Raw genomic sequence first — 27,541 nt, forward strand, 5'->3', positions numbered from 1 at the left:
TAGCCAATGGCCTTAGTTCTATTAAAATAAGTTCTCAATGGTTTTTTATATATATATATATATATATATATATATATATATATATATATATATATATATATATATATATAGGTCAATTTTATGTCACTATTTTTGTAGAAACAGTTTTATGATGACATTTTCCTGTTGCAAGATACTGTATGCAACAGTGCAACAACCAAGTTCACCAAGTTGGAGTGAAGACAGTGAGCCATGCTTTTCACTCAACATTAGGGTCTGACCTCATAGATTTATTTATGGATTTATTTATTTATGTATATATATTTTATTTTAGAATAATCCTTTTTTTTTAACACTGGTTTTTTTTAAATTCCAAAATCTTATAATCTTAGGCCACACGTGTTAAACTAATGTTTAAAGAATGATTAAAATTTGCTTAAGGTCTCTGCTCTGTCACACTACTCAAACATAGTACTGTACTTTAATATCTCTGTCCTTAAAAGTTTAACTTGATCAGAAACATTTTCTTAAAATGGTTCATCAGTGTTAGTGTCCTGTTAGAGATCACCTTTTCCCAGCAAAGTAAAGGTAGAGCTTTAGTTTACTAATAGAGTAATTTATCCTCAAGGCATGTTCTTCCAGTTGCACTGCAAAATTAACTCAAAGTTTTAATTATAGTTTTACATATTGGAAAATACTTAAGTTAAAAAAAAAAAACTGATAGTTAATGTGTGATTGATTTGTATTTAGTTGTAAGACATTTTGCAAACTCAGATGAAACACCTGGGGATGTTAGACTTGAAAAGCAGGAAAGTAAAATTGAAAGGAATCCTTGTTTATCGGCATTTTGTGTCAATCAAACATTTGCACACATAATAGGTGCTTTTTTTTTTTTAACAAGTTAAGGTATTCATAGCTTATTAATAGGAGTGTTAACGTTTTTTCCCCCCTGTTCCTTTTAAGAAATGACACTCTTATGCTCTTATTCAAAATAACAGAAATTAAAGCTGTTATCTTTCTCTGTCTGCTCAAAGAAAAAAAGCAATTATTGATCTGACTTTAAATAACCAGTAAGGTTCACAGGGATTGACATTTCTTAGTAGATTTAAAAAATGTGTTTTCATTTAACGAGACTTTCTTTGAGTCTTACCCTCCTGACTAATAAGGCGATGGTACAGAAAAACAGATCAGACACTTGAGTATATTTATTAAAGCAGAGAAAACAGTTTCATAGTTTTTTCAATAACCTAGTCAAGGTGACATATGTTGTTTGAATGGGAAGAAGCTGTAGTGATTTGGATCATGGTCACTACCGTTATTTTTATCAAGCTTTTCAAAGCTTTTTACTCCTCTTATTGAATCATTTAGAGTCTTGATATTTATATTTGCTTTATATTTTGCCAGATAAGTCCATGAAGATTGAGTGTTTTTTTTAATCTGATATTACACTGGTTCAACTAACTGTATCTCTCTTCCTTTTTTCCTCATTTTTGTGTTACCCCAGGTTACAGTGCGGCATGGGAGGCGTGCAGTTTGCTCGGTCAGAGTGAGGGTTACAGAGACCTGCAGGCACGACAAGAATTGTTAGCCTTTGCCTTGACGCATTGTCCCCCAGACAGCATCCACAGCCTCCTTGCTGCCTCCAGTGACTTGCAAACACAGGTTTTGTTTGTTATGTGCTTATAATAAAATAAGTATTGTACTTCTTAACGACGTATAGTTACTGATTTAATATTTTTATCATAAGTCTCTTTCAAAGGTAGAAAGTTCATTTTATAATAGTATTTATTTGATACATTAGCACAAAGTAGCATATGATTATGCAGTGAAGGAAAAACCATTTTATTAAAATAGAGTTGCGTTTTAAAATATCTCAAAATTATCATAAGCAGCTGCAATTTGCTTCTCTGATTCAATAATTGGTGTTCAGATGGTTTAAAAAAATGTAAGACTTTGGTCCACACAGGAGGAGATTAAACCATTTTTTCTTTGTGTATTGATGCAGATCCATTCTAAGTATTGCAAATATACTGTGTGTAATTCTGTCCTTTCTCTTTATCTTAGTTTTTAAGTAAAGTTTTTTTGTTATTGATTGTTTCATAACTGCAGCTTCAAGTTATTATTTATATTAACTGGATTCCTGCTTCTGTTCATTTGATCTCATTGAGACTTTGTTGGAGTTAATCAGTTATGAAAGGTTCATATTTTTTGTTGTTTTTTTCCTCTTCTGGCTCAAAGGAAGTTAAGCTTTAAGATATATAATTACGCAACCCAACTCCAGTCAGAGATTTATCAAACATTGCAACAACTCATTTGTTTTTCCTTATTTAGAGTATTTCTTATTGCTTAGATTCCAGCCTTGTCAAAAAAGTAGCCCCTAAACATCCAGAAAAGCTATTTAAACTTTTAAAATGTGCTCTTTCAAAACCATCTCCAACTGGCTTTCTGAGTTGTTTGTCTTGTTTCTATTTTTGGGGGGTTGCAAGGAAAAGTGCACGCTCAGTTAGGCTCAGGTTAGACACCTGTCTCGACCGTTCAGCGGCTTTCGCTCTCCCAAGAAATCTTTTCTTTGTTGGAGCTGAGCTGAAAGTACAGGTCTGTACACTTCAGAACGCCTCCTGGTGCTTTAGGCAGGCGTCACAGTATAAGCACAGCAGTGACCCACTTATATTGGCAGCTGTATATTCATATAGCATCACGTTGACTAGCTATATTTGACAGACAAGGTCTATGTTTTCTTTCTCCAGCTAGAATGCAGTTAGTTTGTCAGCTGTTTATGGAGTCTTGTTTTAAAGCTTGACAGACATTTCTGCCTATGCAAATCAGATTAACTGTTTCTCCTCTCAGTTTTTACTGATAGCTTAACTTTTGTTGTCAAACACTGCAGTTTATTGGTATGTGTAAGGAGTTTCATATTAAAACACCTTTCCTCCTGGAGTGTATATTGCAGCAAAGTTTTCTTCTAATTTTTTCATGATTTTCCGTAACTGATAATGAATTTAATCATCATATTCTTTCATTTCCCTCTGTGGCCTTCAAGGCTTTGTCTGTGTATCCTTTAACTAATAGGAAATATCTCTCATCAATGTCACTTTAAAGATAAGGCAGATGAAGTTTAATTATAAAGTACATTTCAGTAGCACACAAAGTTACTGTAAACATAACTTTGTTTAGAAAGCACAGTGAGACGCCAATCTTAACAAATACTTTTTTAATGTTTATCTAAATTCCGAAGGTTTTCACGCTTTTACAGTTTGGAGCATAAGAACTAAAACAACGGACAGCAGCATTGTGGATCAGCTGCAGCTGTCTGATCAACCTTTTAGGCAGACCTGTGTAGACATCATTGATCAATACTTTAAGCTGGAGATGTTAACTTATGGAAGGCTGACTTCCTTCTTTATGTTGCTGTGAGAGGTCTGAGTCTATTACTACAACCAGAATGGAAGCCTGATGGTGGTTTATAGCTGCAATGACTGAAGTTGTGTGCCAACTTTTAAATACTCTCACTTTGGTCCATAAAATTAGGATTTCAGTTTTGTTTTAAAGATTTTTTGGCAAATCCATGCATTATTTCCGTCTATGCATGTACCCACAGCTTGAATTGGTTCATTTTCACCTGATGACATTGTAATATAGGGTGTCATATTTATAGTTAAGCTAACTGATGTTGTTTAATAAGATATTGGTCAGGGGAAGCACATAGAAATTGAATAGGATTAGCCCTAAGGTAGACCCTGGGGGAACGCCACATTGTCTCTGATGTAATTAAGTGAGATTTAAACCTGTTCAGTGCCAGAAAGTAAGACCTAATGTTCCAAGTACTTTTTAATAAAATAATCAATTTTGAATGCTGCACTAACGTCCAAAGACTTATTGAAGAGGAGTTAAAAAATGGTTAATCGGTGTTAGTGTCCTGTTAGGAGATCATCAAGGAAATAAAAAAAATAATAAGAAGAAAAGAAGACTAATGACCTTTGGTGGGATGATCTGATGGGACTTACAGCAAGATACTCTGAGCCAAGATTTTGTCTCCATCACTAATACTGTAGGCTAAAAGGGGGATGGTGTGAAGACTGTGAGAAAGAGGATTGAAAGGAAGTAGGTAGGGATGAGTAACACTGGACGTCAGGATGGGGAAGGTAAGGTAGGGGTAAGCAATGAAGAAGGTAGTTGTTGGATGGAAGATTGAGAAGGGAGCAAAGGATGTTGGGATGAAAGGTAGAAATAAGGGATGAGGGACACTGAGATGAGAGGTTGGAAAGAAAGAAAAAGGATTTTTGGAATAAAGGTAGGGGTGAGGAAGGTAGGACTGAGGGATAAAGGAAGTAGGAGGTAGGAATGAAAGATTCACTGGGATGGAATAAGAAATGAAGGAGATAAGGATGTGGAATAATGAAGGCGGTGAAGGGGAAAGGGGATAAACATTTGAGGTTAATTGAAGGTGTCGTCGAAAGGAAGAAAGTGCTGAACAGGAGGGCAGAGTATACAAGAGACTGCTGAGTAATTATAGGTGTGGTTGAGAAGTGGCCCTTCTACCAAACCCAGGTGAAGACATTAACTGCATTTGTTCAGCTGGTCATATTTTACCCTCAATTAACTCCTGCAGCAATCTGCTTTCAGTAGTTTGTAGTTAAACTATTTTTTTCTCTTTGCTGCATATTTGTAATTGTACTTGTTTCTAATCCTTATTTTATTATATTTACTGACAATCATTGTGATTATACAGTATTACAAATGATCTAATTTAAGCTATATATTTTTCCCATGCTGTTTATTCTGCAGGTGCTGTACCAAGCTGTTAATTATCAAATGGAGCCTGCCAATAGTGAGACCAGACGAGAAGTTGTAAAGGCAGATAATCTAAAGGTTTGAGTCTTTTTATTCTTTTAATGTTCTTGCTGTATGTGATTATATAATCCCTGTCTGAGTCGGTTGCTTGAGTATACCCAGTCGGACTATATTTTTTTACCTTTTGTTAGGTGTGTGTGTTTTCCTGCTTCTTAATATTTGCTGAGTTTTAAACCAAATGTTAAGGTCTGCTCAGGTCCCTTGGTTAATTTATGTCCCTTTCTTCTTCTTTTCAGAACTCCTATCTTTACAATGCCTTGAGTGTGTGTTAATGTTTCATGACTTGAACTGCATGCTCATTTTATTTGATGAAAACTTCTGAAGCTTTCTATTGTCATTTTATTGTTGCACTGATGTCACAGTTTCTCACTTGACCTGAGGATGTCTGTTTGGATTATTAAAACTTTGTTCTTGTACTTGCTAAACAAAATATAGACAAGGGGACAAAAATATTTCAATCCAGCCCACTGCCAGTCTAAATGGGACTATAAGAACTAGGGGCATTACATAGAAAAGTGAAACTAAACATTGCATTTGGTTCAATAGTCTGAAATATACATAAATGCAGTTCATTTTGTTTAGATGTATATCATATTTGAGATGTATCCTTGCTGCACTTATTATATTTCAGGATAGTCGACTAATTAAAAAAAACAGTTCCTTTATATTCATGCTGCAAATTGTTTCATTACATCAGCATCAGATGGTTTATCAGAAGAAAAAGCTATTTAAGGTCTCCCCATGGCATCTCAGTCAGATTTCCTGACTATTGTGTGTCTAACTTAGTTTCGTATCTGAACAGGCCATACAACTCTGTTTAAGAAATGTTTGCCTACTTCATGTTGTAAGACAGGTTCTTTTTAGCCCATTTCATTGGCTTTTGTAGGTCAGGGTGTAATCTGGCCTGTTGTCAATAGTAACAATAGTCAGAACATGTGGTGTATGCTAATTAATTCATGATTAAGAAGGCATTTTTATTTGTATAAAAGCTTTTGTGGAGTTTAGATTTTCTCTTGAGTCGTGCCCACCTCAACAGCAGGAAAAAACTCTGATTTTATGAGTTTGAAAACCAAAGTCAGTAGTATCAAAATCTCATTCTCTCATGCAAAGTGATTCTTAATCATTAAGCCCTTCTTATCATTGAAGAAATTCTCTTCTACACCTTTGCTTTCTCTTGTTTACGTTTTGGCTGCAGGCCGGCTCAGCTGGAGACCTTCTCCATAGAACAACAGCGAAGACCATGGAGGTGCTGACCTCTACAGGATTGACCACCAAAGCTGTGCTGACTGCGGTCAGTGACCACCGTTGGTGGAAGGAGTCCCTCAATTACCTCCGTCCCCTTCAGGTATCAAGACTTTTTCATTATTGAATTAACAGGTCTGTTATGTAAACATTTTAAAGGTGCAGACACAAACTTTCACTTCTTTTTTAGTCAGTACTCCTTTAAAACCGTTAAACACCAAAAACAAAAGTAGTTTATCTGTAGTGAAATATTGACTCTCCTTTCAAATATTCATCATCTTGCTGTTCTGTGGAACAGAATGCCATTTCGGTAGCTGGGGATGTATGGTGCCCATGTGGCCACAATCCTCTAAAAAATGGACATGAGCTGTGACGGTGCTGGATGGCTGTGCTGTGAACCTGCTCTAAAAGTTTAATGATGTTTTGATGGTTCTTCAGGGTCATGGTGCAGGAGCTGCTGACAAGGAAGGGCTGTATGAAAACTCCAACCTGGAGCGCCAAGGCTGCAGCCCTTTCTATCAGGAGCTCATTGAGGATCCCTATGTAGACCTGGTGAGTGGCCATGACTCATGATTTTCCAAGGCAGGCCATATTCTTAAATTGCAAAAAAAAAAAATATGCTTGAGTGGACTTCTGACTCAGGGCGTTTAATTTGATTTCTTTTCCCCATCATGAGTTATACATTCTTTCACAAACTGTGTTGAGACAAAATGAATATTGATTTCACTCTAAGTAATTATGATGCCAAAAGCACTTTGGAAGCACTAACATAAGGGGAAGCAGCTTATTTTTAAGATGGATATTATGTTAGTCAGCAAAATTCAAGATGACTTAAAGATAAAAAAGCTGAACTGCACTGCATATTAACCAGAAGAGGAAAGGTGAATGAAAAAAATCCATATAAAAAGAATGTTGAAGGACTTATGGGAATAGAAAAGTGGAAAAGTAAGCTGACCTCTATCCTTAGAAAATGGTCGCCCTGGGCTATGGCAGTGTTTTTTACTCACAGACACAAATCATATGGATAAGTGGACATGAGGAGAAACGGCAAAGACGGATACATCACCTCTCATGACACTTTAATAGGCCTCTCCAAATCCCTTCTTTAACTTCATCTACAATGTGATCCATCTTCTATCATCCATCTAACAATAATTGCTCCCTATGTCCATCTCTCTGACTGATCAATATGGTCATTTCTTTTACCATACAACTTGTATTGAAATCTAAAAGCGTAAGGAAAGAGGCTGATTGAGGGAGAAAGAGACAAATGCACATAGAGAGAAAGATGAATAGAGTGTTAAAGACGGACAGGAAGCGTTCAGTATAATAGCGATTGCTCGGAGGCAGTGGGAGGAGAAACTTCATTGTTCACTACTGAGACACTTGAGAAACAACTTGCCACACAGAAATCCTATAAAGCTATCATAAGGCCTTCTGGATGGGAATTTTTGTTCAGCTCTAATGTTGATTTCTCTGCTTCATCTCTCATCTGTCTTAACTCAGAGGGAGTAAAGATGTTCAGTCATCTTAATCACATTTCCATATTTTCTTTTCTAGTCTAGCCATCTGCAAGGATTTACTTGCTATAACCCTACATACTTCATCACTCTCTCCTCTCTTGTCTCTTAGAGTCAAGATGTTTACTCATCCTGCAAAGAAATGCCTCAGGAGAACTTCGCAGAGGTTTTGCTGAGGACTGGGAAGTTGGCTGAGGCCAAAACAGAAGGAAAAACCTTGTTTCCTGCAACAGAAGGTAAGCAGGGAGGACCAGAGTCCATGGTGGTGGTAAAGGAGTTGGAATGACTAATTTCCAAATGGTGAACTTATAAACAGCTTCTGTTTGGCCATTTTTTGGAGTTTTTTTTCTTCTTATAGTTATGCCTCTACTAAACCCAAACCATTCATATGTAAAGCATATTCAGTATCAAGCCTCTTTGATTTGCAGAAGTCTCATTCAACTGTCCAGCAAATCCTTCTTCCAAGTTTAGGTCTAGCATATTTAAGCTTACGTATATACATGGATTAATTTTTTTATTTCAGAAGTGGGGATGGACACAAGTATTTTTAATATAACTCATATACAAGTTAAACGCTTTTTCTAGTAGTACTTCTTTGTTTGTTTCCTCCTTTTTCTCTTGCATCCCTGGTATCCGTCTCCTCATAAAATGTATGGATGAATGACATGAACAACTGGACAATTTGGGGTACACAAATTCATTTGTTTAATAAAAACAAATAGGTTCTTGAAAGCTTTCTTATTCAGAGGAGTATCTTGAAGTGGATCTGCTGCTTTATGGATGCAGTGAAGGGGTTTTAGCAGGGACGTTACACCGTTCTTTGAATGTAACTTACACTTTCATTCTTACATCTGTTTTTCAGACATCCTGGCTGAGAGTCTAATAACTAAACACACAAACACCTGCACGCACATGAGACCAATTCAAATATTCATGTAAATAATAAATCTGATATTAAAATGCTCCTAGATTACATTACAAAAGTAAAGAACAAATGCACAACTTAAAGTAGCAGATTCCCTCACCGTCTGTTTGCAGACCCACGTTCTTCTCCAAGGCCATGAGGACACAGAGACATAGAACTTCAGAAGCACTGTGACCGTCCAATAACAGACCACATTTAGTGACACATGTGTTTTTCCTCTTGGTCCGAGTGCACGACAAGTGTTGGTGTACTGTAGCATAACATTGTTTTTTGGACAATACCCTTTAATTCCAACATAATATTCAAGTCCTTCTAAAAAAAAATGTTGATCAACTGGATCGATTACAGCACGGATATCCAGCAGGACGAGCACAGATACAAGTCCATTATCTGAGGCCATGAAAATATCATTAGTGACTTTCACTAGAGCTGTTTTAGTGCTATGATGAGCTCTAAAGCAGACTAAAAATCTATATTTATATTGCTGTGTATGTATATGTATATATAATTATTTTGAAATATTTCATAGTAAATGTCATAATTTATTTGTGAAATAAAAAAATGCAGTTTTCAAATAATTTATTTAAGGAAAGAAACGGTCTATACCCAAACTGGGCTTGTTTGGGGAAAGTACTGCCCACTTAAAGCTTATCACCTATTGCAACAAACTTGGCAAAAACAAACCATCATTTAGCTTTTTCTAAATTGGAGCCACACTGAGCAACTATAGATCTTCCATAGGTGTTTTGTTTAGTTGTAACTGGCAACAAACCTCCTTCTGTTTTCTGCCTGAGCGTGTCATACTTTGACAAACATATATCACACATATCGTTTCTAGTCAGAAAAAAACATTTTTGCCAAGTTAAGATTATTTTCTATTTAAATCCCCCAAAAGTATAAATAATTAAGGGCTAAAGGGTTTAAAATCAACTCGCAGTTGTCTTAAATTGATCTTAAATGTAACTTCATGAAATTTGCAGAATCTCTTGGTTGTTTGAGGGAGATTAGGTGCTTGTGGGTAAACAGAGTCAGTATTGTTTAACTTAAACAATTTTTCATTGCTTTATCTCACAGTTCAAGATGTAACATTTGCAAAGATTGCAGCATGGTCGGCCCTCTTCCTCACACCCTGCCCCCGACTCACCTCATCCATCTTAGCCATGGAGCCCATGTGTGTTGGAATTAGGGATAACAGGGGAAGAATAGGCTCATACTGCTAATTAATGTATCCTCACTCGTCCCACGGCAACGGTAATTAATGATGGATCACTGCAGTGGTACCAGAGAGGTAGTATCATGTCCAAACATCAAGGCCTCGCTGTATGATGGATCACAGCTGCTCCAAGAAATCAATACGACAACAAAAGTAGAGAGCAAACATGTGTGTATGAATAACGATCTCTGGCCAAAGAGTGGCTGTCTGTGTTCACATACCTGCTTTACAAACACACAGGCTTAGCCATAACCAAGCTAATCCTATCTCATGGTTCCTCTGTCTTTCAAATACATATAAAAGTCACCTTCCCATCGGAGTTGGTCGTGAAGCACGACGTGTTGCGCAAGAGAAAATCCCCTCTGGACGACATCGTCCCTGATAACAAGCTTCGATTAATGACTGCCATATCTGTCCGCTGAGGACAGCAGGCTGTCCTCAAAAATTACGGCCTTTAAGAAAACAAATGCACCGATTTTCCACCTGCCCCCTGATAAGGTGGAGGCAATTAATGATGACATGGATGAAAATGGACTCAATGAAATTGAGGTGCCAACACACAAGTCCTTCATGCGAACAGACACGAAGATGCACACTTTGAACTACACACTGAGCATTAACATGTTGCTGCTGATTTGTGAGCAGGGACTGATCACTTATTTTTCAGCTATACGTGCCACGTTTAGCTCACATAGATATCCAAATGGATGTGTGCATTGTACCAGCCTTGTCCCATGCCCCCCTCTTCTCTGTAAGGTATCTCTTTATCAGCTTTCCCCTTCATCTCTCTCTCAAGCAGAAATATTGCATGCTTAAAGTCAGGGTTATCTACTTTTAGAGAGAGTGAGTGTGTGTTTACCCCTCTGGTAATTCCTGTCCCGATGGTATCTGTAACTTTAGAGAGGCGTGTAATCAGCTCATTCTGAGGTGTAGCTCATTGAAACCCAGGGGGTTGAAGAGGAGAAAAGTGAGTTAAAGGAGGAGGGTGGGCTCACTTCTTAAGAGAGCTGTTATGGCTCTTTAAGCGCCCTCCGCCCCTGCACACACACACTCGCACAGAGGGGTTTCAGCTGAACATGTCAGCCCCTGAACGCTTCTGTATGAATGCACACATGCACAGCGGTGTGTATTTTGTTCTTCAGAGCATGTGTCTTCCTTTGCCCCTGAACCTGTCTCTCAGCCAGTGTCCATGCTCTGCTTTCTTCTGTCTGTTCCAGTTAGTCTCCTGCTCTTATCACAAACACAAGGCTCTTCGTCTTTGTGGACTACAAAGGGATTTTGTCTGCTTCTCTCTGTTCACTCCTACTGTTTCCTTTGTTTGTAAATCAGTTCTGGAGTGATTAATTAAGCGCATTTGTGTGTCAAGAGTTGTTTACGTTTATGTGCAGTGGTAAACCGGAAGAATGGCAGAGACATGTTTTGTTTACTTTGTGATTACCCTCTTTTTTGCTAGGCATTTTAAAGGAGATCTTGGTTTTCTGTTTTACTTTTTATTTTAAAATCAAATCAAATTCTTTGAGTTTTGTGTCGTTGACATGCTAAGACATAGAATCAGACAGTTGTTTTAGTGTTGCACCCTATTGACCTTCTGGTTAACCTGACGATATAATAAGTTTAAAGCCAATGTAAAGATGATTGATTATTTTGAAATATTGTTTTATTCTGAGATCATTCAATATTTAATATCAAAGAAAATGTGTTTGCTAAATGCAAAAACCTTTTTTTCAAAGGCTGATCTGATGTAATAAGGGAAATAGGCTTACCAAACTAACCAGAACTGATTTGCCTTCATTTTTCATCTTTTCAACATTTTTAAGATGTAGGGACGTTTTTAAGTTGCATTTGGTCCAGAACTAACATCATCCCTGCAAATAAATATCTAAGAGTCAAATATGTTTTTGTGGTCTGGGCCTTGATTCACAAATCTTATTAAGATATTGTTGAATAACCTTAAACAGACTGTTCCTGCCTGAAAGCCTTCCAGTATGGCTGAATTACAACAGTCCTGCACATCGATCCAAAGACACATTGCCAGTTATCTCAGACATGTAACTGGTGCTTGTTGCCATAATCAGTTGCAAAGGTGGTTATTAGGTTTGCGGCAGGACAAGGAAATGAAAAGGACATTTTATTTTTATTTGCCGATATGAACAAGTGCTTGATGAAGTTAGCTTCTCATTTAAAGTCTTTTCTTCTCCTTCCTCCCCTGCTTCCCTTCACAATTTACAGTTTTGCTGCAGCTGGCCAACGATGCATTTCCCAGAGACATGATGCTGGCTCTGTCCTACTTACTGGCGTTGCCTCAGGTACTTGCACAGGCTAACACACACACAAATGTTGTAGGGGCAAGGGTCATGCTTCTGTCCTTTAGTGAGACTCTCATTTAAAATAAAGTCTGAAATCTAATACAGAGACTCTGTACACCACCTTTCAAATGTGTCTTTACATTTGAAATGTCACTTTACTTTAGAACTACGAAACAATATTTTGTATTGTTGTAATAATTGTGTAATGTTTAATTAATGACTAATAACTGTGAAGAGTATATGGTTTTAGAAATAAAACCAGTTACAGTTGCAGATTTTTAATATTCATCCTTCCAAAAAAATAAAAAACAATCCACTGTACTTGGTTTCCAAGTTTGACGACGTTTTGCTTCCCATCCGGGAAGCTTTTTCAATTCAATATGTCAGGAATAGCATTGAGTTCGAGGATTCATACAGTTGACCAACAAAGTCTAATATTTCTCCTTAAAATACCAATATTTATGCCTATATTCTGTTGTTTATCTGCTTTTCACATTAAGAGAACAAATGTATTTGCTCAATAATGATTGATAATCAGATAGGAGTTGCTTCTGGCCACAGTTTTCTGGACTTTAACTGGTTCTTATTACTGACTGATCTAAACCGTTGTATTGGAGCTCTGGCTGTATTTTTATGATTCTTCTACTAGAGGGTGAACCTCTGTTCTACTATCTTATTTTTTTCAAGCCTCCATTTGGCTTTTTTTTTTTTCAAGGATTCCTTTGTTAATCTCCATCCATCTTCCAGTAAAAATCTGAATATGTTGCTGCCCCTGCTAAGAAAAGGATTCTCACAGCATTATGCTGCCATCATCATGTGGAACAGTGGGCTTGTTTTGTTCAGAGTGAATATTAGAATTAGTTCTATATGGGCAAAAAGCTACATTTTTTTCCCCTAATCAGACCAGAGAACAATTATGAGGTACCCCACATGAACCCAAGTCTAATTAGAAATTGGACTCCTAATGGCCATCTCTCTGCATTGGCTTAGCTCTTGCATCACTTTCATTATGGCAAAGTTTTTAGATCTAAGTCTTTTCAGATCAACAGAGACCTCCTCTTGAACAGAGGGTCCCTTCAGCTTTAACAGACTAAACATGACTGCTTTATGTAAGAACAACATTACATTTTTTATATTGATGCCACTTGGGGCTTGTCAATTATTGCTAAATCTGTATCCCAGTTTGTCATTGGAGGGAATTAAAATCAAAGTTTTCTCTAATCACTCTTGGTTTCATAGCCATCAGCAGCAGGTTATCAATAGGATGGAGAGTTGAGGAAAGGACTTACAAAATGTCATACGCCCTCCTCGCATTGAAAATGCTTCTGAAGAATCTTGTTCCAAAAGTGCTGAATAGTTTCATGGTCAACAAACCTTTCCCAGGGATCTTTGTCTTTAAATTCCTGTTAAACTCTCTGTGTTTTTATGACTGTGCGCTATTAATGAAGTTGTATTACTTGATTGAATAAATACCTAATGGGTGCAAATCTAACACAACTGGACAGACTTTTAATTTGCTATTTTTAGGTATTAACTATTTAAGTATTCTCAGCTAGTATTCCTTAACCATTATCTATTTTATTCACCTCTGCTCTTTAAACTGCAGATTAATAGACAAATGCGGGAAAAAAAAAAAAAAATTATATTGTCAAAATTATGTTTTATTTTACCCTAGATTAATTAATGTGGCTACAATAGCATGTTGGGATTTGAAATGCTACCCTGTAAGCATGTGAATGTAGCACAAATTAAAGCTGGGGAATGCATGTGAACCACCATATATTAATTTTTTCCTTTTATTTTTATTTTTTTTTATAAGAGGCATCTTTTGTTTCGATTCCGGCACAGTCCCACTGCTAACAGATTACATTGGTGTGTAATCTATGAGGCTATTCAACAATTGGAATGGGATTATAGAACTAAACTGTATCACACATGTAAATCAAAATAAATTTTATAGATTAATGTCCATTTTACTGCTATGCTAATGATATTATGTTGAAACTGTTTCCTCTAACATGTGGTCTCTAATACATGCAGGTTTTAGATGCCAACAAGTGTTTTGAGAAGCAGTGCCACTCTGCTCTGTCACTCCAGCTGGCTGCCTACTACTACTCCCTGCAGATCTACTCCAGACTAATGCCCTGCTTCAAGGACAAAAACCACACTCTCTACCAGGTTAGTACAATGAGTTGAATGAGGGTAATAAATGCTGATAAACATTAGTAGTTTGCTAATAATTTAAATCCCTTTATTGTCCCACAATGGGGAAAATCATTCTCTGCATTTAACCCATTCCCTTTTGGGAGCAGTGAGATGCCATTGTGTGGCACCCAGGGAGCAGTGTGGGGGTTAAGGGTCTTGCTCAGGGACCCATAGCGTAGGCTCTGGGGATCGAACCATGTAGTTGCAACCTTCTGAGAGCACAAGTGCACTGCTTTAACCACTAGGCCAACACCTTCCCATTTGAGGTTTGGTGTCATTTAAGTAAAAAAAAAAAATGTCTTCATGTTTTTGATGACTGTTCTAAAACATTTTCTCTTCAAAATCCATCACTTCTAAAAATCTCAAATTTCTTCTTTATATGAGTATAAACAGTGTCTCCCTTACAATTTAGGTCCTGGGGAGAGCGGAGTTGTTGAGAGGGTTTTGTATTCAACATCTATGTATGTTTATCATTTTCTTCATCTTTTTAATCATATTTTTATGCAGCTTCAGTCAAATTTCAAACTGATCTTCAAACGGTGCTGGGATAAGATTGAGCTTGGTTTGGAGAAGCCTTTTATCTGATAGCACATTGGATGAAAGCGGGACTTTAGTTTAACACTTCATTTGCAGTAAAGAGCACTTTTTCAACAACAAGCTGTTTTTTTATGTATTTGTTGATAGATTCAAACTTTTGACTAAACAAGCAGCTTATCATAAAAATCAAGGTAAATATTAAGGAACTAAAACAAAGTTCTATTCTAAAATTCAAACCAGTCCTAAAATCATTTTTGGCCTGTTTTTAAATTTTCAGAGAGCCTATAGTTTTGACTACAATCCTTGGACCTCTAGAGATGAATATAAATCTGGGTTGGCAGTAGCAAAGACCTGCTGCTAACCCAACCTTAAACCCCTACCTGGCACTATTTTTAGGGGTTGTTTCCTGCTCCACTTTCCTCCTTCTTCCCCTTCACTTAATTTATCTCCTTTTCCTCTCTCTACTGCTCCTCATCCCTCCTGTGACTAGTGTTGCACTGTCTTTCTGCATCCACTCTATAAGGCTGACAAACATTGGCCCCCACAGCTTCTTATAACTGTGTATAATTTACAGGGTAGAAACACAATAAGGAAAACGCTAAACACACAAACAGCAGGTGAATCAATCAGCTGGTTGGTGTTTTTCTTGAGGTGGTAGAAGTAGCTATAGATTAAAACAGGGTGTACCTTTATTAAAATCTGTTCTTGAATTTGATCACAGACTCTTTCTTGAATGTTTTCTTTTACAATAAAAAAGTCGGTTTATTAGGTCAGCCAGTATGGATATACATTTATTCATAAATATTTTATTCACAAAACAGATATGCATGGCACTGTAAAGGGCGTGTACCAGCAAAAAATTTGATTTTTACACTGGCTGCAGCCTGCATAAAGTTTATTTGCTTTACCCATCTCTTATCCTTTTTCCAGCATCTTTGCCAATTCAGCTGGGTCTTGCTTGTTTTTTGTCTTTTCCTATAGGTAGCGGCTGTTTGTATCTCACCTGTAGATTGAAGGCCTAGCATCTGTGTATCAAACTAGCTCTATTATAGGGTCGAAAAACCACAGAACAAGTTGTTGGTCCAGCTTAAAAACAACAGAGCCAGCCATTCAGGAATGCTCCTGAACCCCCTTATGACCACCCTGCCCATGACTTCTGAGGTTATTCAGCTGGTGGACTGGGAATCTCCTGATCATAAGTTTTACTTTGCTTATGGATGGGTAGATGGATAAATGGATGCATGGATGGTTTTAACACCAACCTGTTTTCAGAAATCAAGAGGCAGATCCAGGTTCAGTCCACATGTAGAATCGAGCAGATATCCGAAGACAGGTCAGAGAAACAGATCAGGACAGGAACAGGCAGGCTCAGAGGTCCAAAGGCAGAACAGGTCAGGATCAGACAATCAGAACACAATTAGGTATGCTAGAGAACTCTCACCAAAGGCTTGAATAATCTGGCACTGATGTCTGAAAGAAGGCAGGTTAAATGGAGACTGGACCAGATGACACAGATGGACAGTGATGGAACTAGACGGAACTAGACAGGTGAAAGGAATGATCATAACAGTTCCAGCCAGATGTGATAAAGGACAGCTGTAGGCACTAATTAAGAGAAAACGTTATGAGTTTCATAGACCATTGGCTTGTTTTAGGAGCAAATTAATGCAATAAAGAACTTCCTTTGCTTTGAATGTTAAAAAAGAATCATTCATAAATCTTGTTATTTATTAATCATTAAGTGTAAAAGTTATTTTTTTATGTGTAGATCCAAGTAGTTTAATTTTACTGGATGATCTGGTAAACTGTAAAGTGCCTTGAGATGACATGTGTTGTGAATTGGCGCTATATAAATAAACGGAATTGAACTGAATTCTAATTGCTAGATTTTTTAAAAATACTTTGATTAAATAGAGTCTGATGAATATTAAAAACAAAAAATTTTTTTTTATTTTTTTTTAACTTTGATTTTAAAGACATTCCATTTAATATAAAGCATAAATAAATCAGTTTTGACTGAGATAAAAAAAAAACAAAAAAAACACTACGTACAACAGATAAGTGGAGGCGAGGATAAAGAAAAGGGGCAGTAGAGTTGTTAGGGGTTGATTGGCATGTAATAAAGGATGAGACCGCTCTGACCTTTTTCCTGAGTGGTTTGGAGCTCTCGTGGGTTTTCGTTCAGGTAGGAGGGGGAGGTTATATGTAGAAATAAAAGAAAGAAGAAGAAAAGAGGCCAGTAGAAAAAGTGGATAAGTGTGTCCCAGTTGACAGTCAAGGTCAGTGCTGTGCACTTGCTCGTCCCTACCCACACAAATACAGTGACAAGTCACAGCCAAAGCTGCACACACGCTTTCCCTCTGATGCACGCAGTCTTCCTGCATCTTAATGGCAGTAATCGCTCCCCAACCTTCTGCCGCAAGTAAAGTTCAAGTCCATTAACTTAAAATATATATACAACCTTTCTCCTCTTCCCCTCTCTTTAGTGGCTCTACTTTTATTTTTTCATTATCAATTTTCTTTTAGCATTCACTTCCCGTTTTGTCGCTTCAGTCTGCTTAAAAAAGCTTGAAGGCTTCTATGTTGTTTGAGTTCTTGCTGTCCATCAGTTTGTATCAGTGTGGCTGATGCAACTTCATTTCAGCCTTCCACTGTTGTTTTTTTTTTCTTCACTCTTTTGACTCTGTGCGCTCTATGCAAGACAGTAAAACATATTTAGTTCTTTAAACAAGGCTTAAAATAATTCAAAAAGTACATAAAACAATCAATATATCCTGAGCTTATACTTCTAGGAGAGATTAACTGATCAATTTTTTCCCAATGCAGTCCGATACAGATATATTGGCTGAGCATATTGTGTGCTATCCAATACTGATACGATACCACTGTTGAAAAACTTAAATGTGTGCACTCTGCAAAAAATCTAATTAACATTGCAATCATAAAATTGAAGTCATTGGTGCAATGTAACTGTTAAGCTTAAAACAATTGGATTAATAGTGATTAATTGATTATTGAAATAACCGTCAACTATCCTCCATCCAGAGTGGAAAAGTTTATTTTCACCTGGTTTGTTTATGTAAAAAATATTATTTAAAGGTATAGAGGACAATCTTTTAGTTCCGGGTGGATCATCAAAATAAGTGGTCCTCCTGTCAATCATTCTGGTGATAAGTATAGGTAAGGCTTTCCTACATGCTCGTCCCCAGTTAGCTATTTTTTTCTGCGCATGCGCACTTTAAGGCTTATATCTGTGGTGAGCTACGGTTTTAGACAGTCATTGAAGCTCACCTTTCTTTGAAAATGGCCGAGAGTCATAAGAGAAAAGTGTCTACGAAGTGTATGAGAAGGAATGAAAGGCCTCAGAAGAGGCAGATATATCCCGGAATTATGGGGTTTCCAGTCACAGCGGCGACTAATAAGAAAGATGGCACAGGCACCGCACATTGGAAGAGGAGTTACATGGCCAACAGGGAGCAAAAAGTAGTAGTCTGTCCAAATGGTTAGTTAAATAAGTTCACAAGAAGTCCACCATATAGTCCCCGCTCTATATAGTGATTTAGGGGTTAAGGCGGACTTTCAGGCAAAGTAACCTTGCAGGAGCTATGACAAGAGCAACTTTTAAACAGAGCGTACACGAGGAGAAATGGGCTTGTGCACACTCTCACGTGCGTTTAATAGGCGATCCCTCTCAGGAGTGGGTACAATGTTCTGCATGTGCATTTTTTTAAAGGGGTCATAGAATAATTAAAAAAGGGTATTTGGTGCTGGTCCTTAAGGCCTCTGAATAGAGTGTTTAACATTAGTTGGGCTAAAAAATGGCATATTTGCTGTTCTATGCGCCCTAATGGTTTAAAAGCCCTAGAATGAAACGACAGGTTTTCTTCCTTTTATGGTATGCTCATGAATATTTAGAGGAGCTGTGCGCTGATTGGTCAGTTTACAATGAGGGAAGCTACTGAGCAAAGACGCATTGCAACAAGCACTCACTCACTGAAACATTAAAATTTTTGATATGGTAGGGTGACCGGATGTCCTCTTTTTCCTGGACATGTCCTATTTTTCATACCTAAAAAAATCTCTGGGTAGGAATTTCATAATCGTCCAGGATTTTAGTCGACTACACTGCGTGGGGTTGAACTTCTCTGTACGTCCATTTCACCCACTATTGTTATTCATCTATGACAATGTAAACTCAGTTTTGCATCCTGTGACCACTTTAAAGCGTGAATATAGTGTTTTTAATCATGGCCATTTTCTATTGCCTTTCAGTAATGTTCAGCACTTCCTCTCTACTCTGTTCATTACCTTTTTTTGTGCATTTTCCATTTTAGTCCTCTCTATTCACAGTACTATCTTAGCAGTACATGGCTTACACATTTTTCCAGTTCCTTTAGAAGCTTTATTGCTTTCTCTTATCTTTATAGCGGCATGTATTTTACATTTTGTGATACTTAATTTTAGATAAGTATGGCAGGGTGTATCTATTTTTATACACATGCTTTTTGCTATGTGAATTAGGCTTGCAGAAGAGAACATGTCACATACCCATGTGTTTCCTGATACATAGTGTTTGGGGTGTCTACAGTGAGTGTTCCTGCAGGCTAACATGTTGGTATGGATTTCAGTCTAAGATCAGCTTTCCTGTGACTGCGGATGTCTGTTTTTGTGTGCTGCAGTGTGTCAAGCTGTCTCTGAGTGTTTCCCCATCTCTTTTTGAAGAGCAGCAACACTGTGTGAATGACTCTTGTGCTTTTTCAATTCTCTAGTGTCTATCGCATAATTTCATACCCAGTCAATAAGATGCCAGACACTCGAGCTACCGAAATCATCTATTTGCAAATAGGAATAGAAGCCTCTGAGGATTTACTCTAGGTGTTTGATGTGTTTTTAAAGCTTCAATGAGCAGCATGTTTTCATAGCTTTCTGCTGATATACTAAAGTGATTTTCGAACTCATGCAGCCACAGAAAAGGAAACATTAAAAGTTTTATTGAAGAATGCACTCGTTGAAGATGAATTTCCATTGTTTTTAAAGCTTGTGTATGGTACCTGTGTAGTCACAATGAGTGCTATTTACATGCAATAACAACTCAATAAAGAGGCATAATCACTTACATATTCATGAAAAATATGCTGGTAAAATATTTTTTAGGAATGTGATCTTCAGTCTCCTGCAACACTTTTACCTCAGAATAAAGGCAATCAATACTTTGTGCTTTTTGCTGCATTTACTGCTGCGATTTCTTTGGGGCATGTCTTTACTACAGTAGCTTTGCAAACCTAGAGACCAAATGTTACTCATTTGTGTGACATTGAACAAGCTCAGTCAACCTGGAGTCAACACATCTATGAACATTAATGTCTTACCATGCGGTTGTCAGTTAGATTTAGGTTTTTATCTTGTTTAGTTCCAGCCATCCATTTTAGCTTGTTCCCTTCAGCTGCAGAAAAAGTCAACCCACAGTTCATCATGTTCCCATGTGAACTGTGGATCTCTGCAACTATTCCAAAGTCTCCGCTGGCTTCTCAGCTTCTTAGATAAAACCCATCTATACTTGACTTGTAGGTTTCATATAGTGGGTGAGTAGGTCTACAGAAGTGCATTACTTCTTCTATTTTCAGATGATGGAATGAACAAAAGGTGTTTAAAGTGTGGGATACTGTTTTATAGCATAACTTTGCTTCAAATATGTCCATAATGCCTCCTTAATGTTCCCCTTGACTTTTTTTTTAACCCATGTAGTTGCACTATTTTTACATTTTGTTCATCTTTGGACATTCTTAGATTTATTTTGATTTGAAAACATTGAATTCTGCCTAGTTTTTTTTTCCTGCATCTATGCAGAAAATCTGGTCAGAATAACAAGATCTAAGTCTTTGGCTTTATTTAGAAAATTGTTTTAACAAATATCACAGTTCTTTTTGAAGTGCGTACCAACCAGACTGATACAATGTTTACAGAGCACATCAGTCTAGTGAAGAGCTTTTAGGGCTCGATTTCAAAGACGGGACTAACGGGGTGAGAACCGATTAGAACCAATCAGATTACCGTGGCTATGATGCAAAAACTCTAAGCAACATGTTTGTTTTTGTAAGTTTGTGATCCATGAGACATGTCAAGCCATCAAAGAAAGTTTTTTTTCTGACAGTTTTTGCCTAAAATAATCTGAGAATATAAGGTGTGCTCTACTACATTCCTAATATTCATTGCAACATTGCTCCATCGCTAGCAGAACAGTGCTGCTGCATTATGGGTAATTCTGGCACTAAGATTCATGCATCCTAAAGTCCCTCCTCCTGGGCTGTAAATAGCCTGGCCAGATCTGGCCGAAGTCAATGGCCATTTACTAGACTGATTTACACTCAATGTAATGCAGTCTGGCTGGCAAGGCCTGTATGACTTTTAAAACTAATTCATTTGTTTAAGATATAGATATATTTTTGGTTGTATCACACAGAGGGAGGAATATGTAAGGTTTAAAAAAAACAAAAAAAAACAGGACATGCTAGACCAAAAGTCTTTAAATCCATTAACTTGCTAATCTGCTTAAGTTGAGAGATAATGGACTGTTTAGAGTTAAAATATAACTGTAGTCTAATTAAGTAAAGCAGGCAGTGGGCTATTCTTCTTTAATAATATATATAGCTCAGTATCAATATTCTATGGGCCTGTAATATTTCTACTGAGTGGAATCTGTTTTAAAAGGAAAGATTTTTTGGTCCAAGCGCTTAACCAAGAGGTACTTGATTACTAAAACAGGATAAAAAAAAGTTGTTGGCTAATTATTTTAAAGAACCAACTTCTGTTCATTTATCTACATTTAATAAGAAGACTTTGTCTCACTTTCCTTTTTTCCTGTTTATTGTTATTAAACAGTTTTTTTTAGTTTTGAACAATATTTGTTCAACAACAAACAACAAAAACAAATGCCTACAGCTGTAGAAAAGAAACGAATGTGCTACATGTATTTTTGAAATATTAACCTTTTATTTATTTTAGTTTTTTGCCCCTCTGTGTTTTTATACAAGTCAACTGTTGGTAATTGTATGTTTACTTAGTAATTTACTTCAAAACCATGTCATGTTAAGCAGATAACCTGCAAGAAATTATAAAAGCCAAACTTCTGCAAATCAGCAATACATCTATCATGCCAATATTTTACAGCATCAGCTTATAGCTTGTCACCTTTTGCTAAATATATGGAGAATTATACTCCATTTAGTTTTTTGTTTTTAATTGTAACTGTGCACCAGCACATGTCTGAATGTTAGTTTTCTCGTATCCTCTGTTGACTTTTAAACCTTTCTGCTCTTAACTTTCCTATTTGATTATTCCTTCAAGGCATGAATGAGAAACATACAGCTTAGCGACACAGAGGCTGAGTTTCCATTACTCCCCAAGGCATAATGAGCCACTTTCCACTTGTACACAGGGGGAGTTTTCATTACAGTGGCTAAAGTGTTCATTTGTGAAACAGAGCTGCTCTTTGCTATAACTTTGCTGTATGTGGTGTTAACATGGCGTTGCAAAATATTTTTTGCAGCAAAACTGTTTTTGTTTTGGTCTTGATGAGCATTTACCTGCCATTATGCGAGTTTTATTAATAATCTTTATTAGCTTGTGTTTTCTAGAGCGTTTATTATGGGAATGTTTTGTAGATAATTGAAGCTGTGAGTGTTATGCTTCTCTAAGGCAATATTCGGAGTAAAGAGATGGAAATTTTTAACCACACATTTATCTTTTGCCTGCAGCTGCAATTCTCTCACTTATTGGAGCATTGATTTCTGTCAAGCATTGTGCACTGCTGTACATTTAAAGAGCAGATGGCACATAAAACATTAATGACTCTGGAATACATCCTGCTTTAAAGCATTTGGGACCTGTGCACATATTATTACAAAGTTAGTTTTTTTAGAATTAAAGGCAACGCATCATTAATGGATTTGCTGTTCATAGCATTAAGTGTTAATTTTTAAGGATTCATTTCACCAGGAAGCTCTGAATGGATGAAATGAAAAAAAAACACAGTTTAAAGTAGTGTTTCATTATTACAGTCACTCTAGGCATTTTTTTCAAGGGAAAGTCTTAGTAGGATTCAAAATGCTGATTGTCAGAGCTGACCTTGGAAGTGGCGGACCATTGAAATAGGGGTATGTTATTGAATTGACCAGAATAACAATGATAGAGTAGCCTTCCACACAGGTGTTTGATTATTATTCCAACTTCGATTTTTTTTTTGTACTTGTACAAACTGTACTTTCAAACCATGGTCATTAAAAGACAAAATTTTACTCACGGATGCCTTTTAAAAAGGAGTAACTGTAGAAAACTCCCTATTAGACAGTGATAGACTCTAAATGCACTGCTGCAGTTGATTGGAAACGTTTGGCTCTAAGTAGTTTCTAATTCTTTAATAGAATCCACAGCATTAACTCCACTGAATCTTCTGCTTGTCCTACTCATGTTTTATTAGTGATCACTCCCTTTCATGGTGTTTTATGACCCACAGCAGAGTCTGTTTATGAAGTGATAACACCCCCCCATCCGTCTTTCAAGTAATTATGTTCACGTACTGGATACTCCATTACATTATTAGTGCTAATGACTCCACTGACCATGAAGCTAAGTGTTAGACATTACATAAATACAACTCATTAACATTATCTTGCAACATAATATTGCCTAAATCTACATTTAAGCCTTGTATTTCTGTTCTTAAAAATACTTTTATAAATTTCTTATTTCTTAATTTAGTGTCTTTCATATTTAGTCAATGTTGATACATCCAGAACTTTTTTTTTAGGGTATCTCTAAACTCAATAGACGCTAAGGCTGTTTATGCTTTTTCGTATACATGGCCACCTACTTAATGTCCTAATATATTAGTATCACCTGTGGAGAGGCCGTATGGATGCTGTTTGATCTATCTGTAAGTTCAAGTCCAAATCCAGTTATGAATAAATTGTTTGCATTAATAAATTTACATTCCTTGGCAGCAGACCCCTGAATGTCTGCTGAGTATCCGTGTTTGCATTAAGATAGATCAATACCTCGTGATGAACCACTCAGACTTTTGTGGTCCAAAGGTTTTCTTCTCTTTTGCAACCTTTGACCAATTTCAATGTAGCCTGAACCCATTTGCTCTCTAAAAGCTGTTCAATAGGGAGTGAATGATGTCCAGTAATTAACATTTTGTAATAAAAGGAGGAGAGATGTTTTACCATTTGTATGAGAAAGCGGTTCCTGTAAAATAGGGTTTAAATATTTTGGAAAAATGATTAAGTTAACATTTAAAGCTGCTCATAGAATCTATTAAGTTAGGAAGTTGGTGTGATCTCTGTTCTACATGTGTTTCTGACTTCTAAGTATAGATTTAACACATCATTGAACCGTCTCACTCAGATACATGCCGCCCTGATGAGTAAGGAATAGCGTAGCAAGTGTTGATCAATATCACTATTACCTATTAGTCGGCATAGTGTTTTAATTTAGGTAATTATATTATTTAGTTATATCAAATTGATAGTCACTGAGACCCCTATGCTCATCTTCATTACAATTCTAATTTAAATATTTGTAAATAACTTACATACTTATAACATACAACTATGAAAAGGTGTTATACAATCCAGTGTAATGATAGAAGTCCAGGAGGAAATGTTTATTAACACAGGAATGTGGTATAAATGCAACCTTTTATAGTTGTTAGCTACTACTTCTTGGAGTTGTAAATGAATCCTGGGTCAAGATCTACTGTAGGTGATACAACTGCGCTGAATATAGGTTAGTTTGTATGATATTTTCAACAATGAGAACAGATTGCCTTATAAACCATAATAGAATAGTTGAACTGAAGTTGGTTAGACTGAAAACCAAAATTAATGTCACGTTTTCTTCTGATATTAAGAGTTAATGTGATTTAGGTGATCTGTCATCATATGGAAGGACAAATAAAAAAATCAGCAATCTTATGTGGAACCTTTCATCAGATCTTTTGTGAGCACTGTAAAGTTATGTGATAATTCCTTTAGCTTTTCTTGTAACCCGTTTTTGGCAAAAATAGTTTTATTTAGTCTTGTCTAGACTGAGATAAAAAATAAACCTTTCTACATTAATAAATGGCTCTTAATGTTATATGTACTATGATTTCAGACAATCTAGGCAAACATTGCTATGCCAGATTACCAAATATGCTAGTATTTTACCGCTGTAGGAAACCAGGAGAAAAAGCTCATGAGCAAACAGAAAGCATCCTAAACCAACAAACAAAAAAAGAACTAGATCCTTACCCCTAGATCACTACCTTTAAGCCCCTACCTTTCCAACCTTCATGCCCTACCTTTATATCTCTACTGTAGTTTTTTTAGATTCTTGCCTGGCTTTGATTTGCTTTTCTTGTGATGCCAGTTATTTGTGCTGTGTCTTTTACCTGTTGAATTTGCTGCCTCCTGTTTAGTGTTTTTTTTTTTTTTTTTTTTTTTTTTTGTTCTTTACTAGACTCTTTTCTAAAGCTTAATCACATCATCAGTCACTATTTCAAGGTCCTAACTTTGTTAACCCACAGAGCACAAAGAGTTGCTAAAAAAATGTTATACACAGTGATAAAAAGGCGTTTACCAAAGTAATAAAAAGCAGGTTTTCAAAGGAGGATGAAATTAAGTTGAAAATGTATCCAAACAAACATTACTCTAAAGTATTTTTTCTTGCCAGTACTGAGTAAAGGTCCTAACCGTAATGTATTCTTTCTCAATGATTGTTTTTGATGCTGCTGTTCCCTGCTTTGCTAATTGGAGTAAACAGATGCACCTGCCATTCTCCCAATCACCCCGATTCTTTTCAGTTGTTACTCTGCCTATTTATGCCTGCTACTTTTTAGTTTTCCCTGCCAGAAGAACTTCTCATTCTTATGAGAATCACAGCACAGCTTTCCTGTCCTAGCTGCTTCTTCGATCTAGTGTTAGTGTGAACCGCCAGCCTTGCTAGGTTCCTCTGCTTGAGTTGCGGCTTCTGACTCTGGTCCCCTCTCGAAGGTTTCTGCCTGCTCTCAGTCTGACAACCATCATCCATTCTGCTCAGGGCTAACCCCCACTCTGTTCAGTCATTGTCTGCCTTTTCAGGTCTGAAATGAATTAGTTCACCATCACGTTCTGCCGTCATCTGCCTCCTGTAGCCTGCTACCTCTCTTCTGCCTGTCACCAAGTGGTTTAGTCGTCGCCTCCCAGCCTATTTTACAAACTTTTTCAATTAACCTTTTAAATGTATCTGGTGTTTGGTTGAATTCCTGCTTCTCTGAGGTCCATATGTTAAATTAACATTGTTTTAAAGAATAGAGCTTTTTAAGAAGTTTAGTTAACATGAAGCTACATCAAATCCTGACAGGCCTACTGAAAAATATACTATTATATTCCGGGATGCACCTATTGGTATGGTTTAGATCATTATCCCGCTGCATTTCTTTACTGTACATTAGCCTAAGGTCACAAAGTGATGAAAGCACAATCCAGTTCAGTCAGGTTTGTAAACTAAACCTGGTCTTAAGTTGGCAATGCATGCCAGATGATGACATTAAGAACGTTTTAGAACAGTATTAGTAGTTTTATAGTTTTCTTTCTGACAGTTTTTTGCAATTTTTCCTCTTTTTTGCTTTTACCTTATAAAAATACCTAGTTTGAAACTGTGTTTTGTATTTTAACCACACTTGCGTTATTTTACTTATTTTACTTTCATAATCTTTAAGCATTACTTAAAAAAAATGAAACTGATAACCTGTTCCCTGCTTTTTTTGCTTTAATGAAACATAATCAGCAAAGTTGAAAATGTAGCTGGAGATACAAATGTTCCGAAAACAAGGTTTTATTTTTACATGTATTAATTGTTAAGCACCTTCACAACTAGGATAACACAAAGAAAAGAGCCTGTGGCATTAGCAATAGCTAAAGGGGAGTTGGATCCTGCTGGCATCACAGCAATTCAACATCACACCCGATCTTATGCTAATTGAATTCCTGCAAGCAGTATTGGCATGCTGCTCCATAAGGTTTACATCTGAGTCTTTAAGGTATTTTTAAATCGTATCTGTTTAAAAACGTTGAGGAAAAAGGGAAAAAAGCAAAGAATCTTTTATTGTTTTTTTTTTTCTTTGAAGGTAACTTGAAGGGGAAAAGGGATGTAGTGTAAAGAAAGGGGGATTTTAGGGATTCTGTGGTAATGAGGGAGAGGGGATAAGGAATTTTCAGAAATGCCGCAGAAAATAGTGTTCAGGAGAGCAGCGAGTGTAATCCAGATCACAAACAGAGCAATGGGTGAATGGCAGAGAAGAGAGAAAGAAAGGCATTTTGGTATTTCATCATGAAAGTCTTTTTTTTCAGTCACCTACTTCAAACATCCCTCCGTCCATCACTGTTTTGACAGACTTTCTTCTCCTGTTTTTTTCTCTTTTTTGTCATTTTCTATAATTGTAGGATAACTCACAGCGTACTATTTCTAAATGACCACTTGTACCTTATCACTAGGTGCCTGTTATAATAAAATAATATCTCAGATAAAATCTAATGGAGAGTTTATTTGTGTACAATTTCTTTATGCTTTTATGCAGGCATTAAACTTTGTCTTAATATGCTACACTCAGAATGTTTAATATAATCAGTAACTAAAAATATTTACTTCTAATGGTATATTCATGCTATTACTAATATTCAGAATCAGAAATACTTTAATAATCTCAGAGGGAAATTATTTTTGTTACACACCCCAGTTAGTT

The 27,541-nt window shown here is 36.6% G+C and overlaps 1 protein-coding gene across 1 annotated transcript in view; it reads left to right on the forward strand.

Annotated features, from left to right (window-relative positions):
- nbas (neuroblastoma amplified sequence) overlaps window positions 1-27,541 on the forward strand; it is a 230,152-nt gene that overhangs the window by 96,659 nt on the left and 105,952 nt on the right. The window contains exons 35-41 of the mRNA XM_015392244.1: window positions 1,484-1,641; window positions 4,765-4,848; window positions 6,026-6,175; window positions 6,511-6,624; window positions 7,705-7,828; window positions 11,960-12,036; window positions 14,077-14,214. Coding sequence (XP_015247730.1) covers window positions 1,484-1,641; window positions 4,765-4,848; window positions 6,026-6,175; window positions 6,511-6,624; window positions 7,705-7,828; window positions 11,960-12,036; window positions 14,077-14,214 — 845 coding nt within the window. The remainder of the gene's footprint in view (window positions 1-1,483; window positions 1,642-4,764; window positions 4,849-6,025; window positions 6,176-6,510; window positions 6,625-7,704; window positions 7,829-11,959; window positions 12,037-14,076; window positions 14,215-27,541) is intronic.

The sequence above is a fragment of the Cyprinodon variegatus genome, unplaced genomic scaffold (genome assembly GCF_000732505.1).
Source record: "Cyprinodon variegatus isolate N-32 unplaced genomic scaffold, C_variegatus-1.0 Scaffold581, whole genome shotgun sequence".
In the NCBI taxonomy this organism is placed as follows: Eukaryota; Metazoa; Chordata; class Actinopteri; order Cyprinodontiformes; family Cyprinodontidae; genus Cyprinodon; species Cyprinodon variegatus.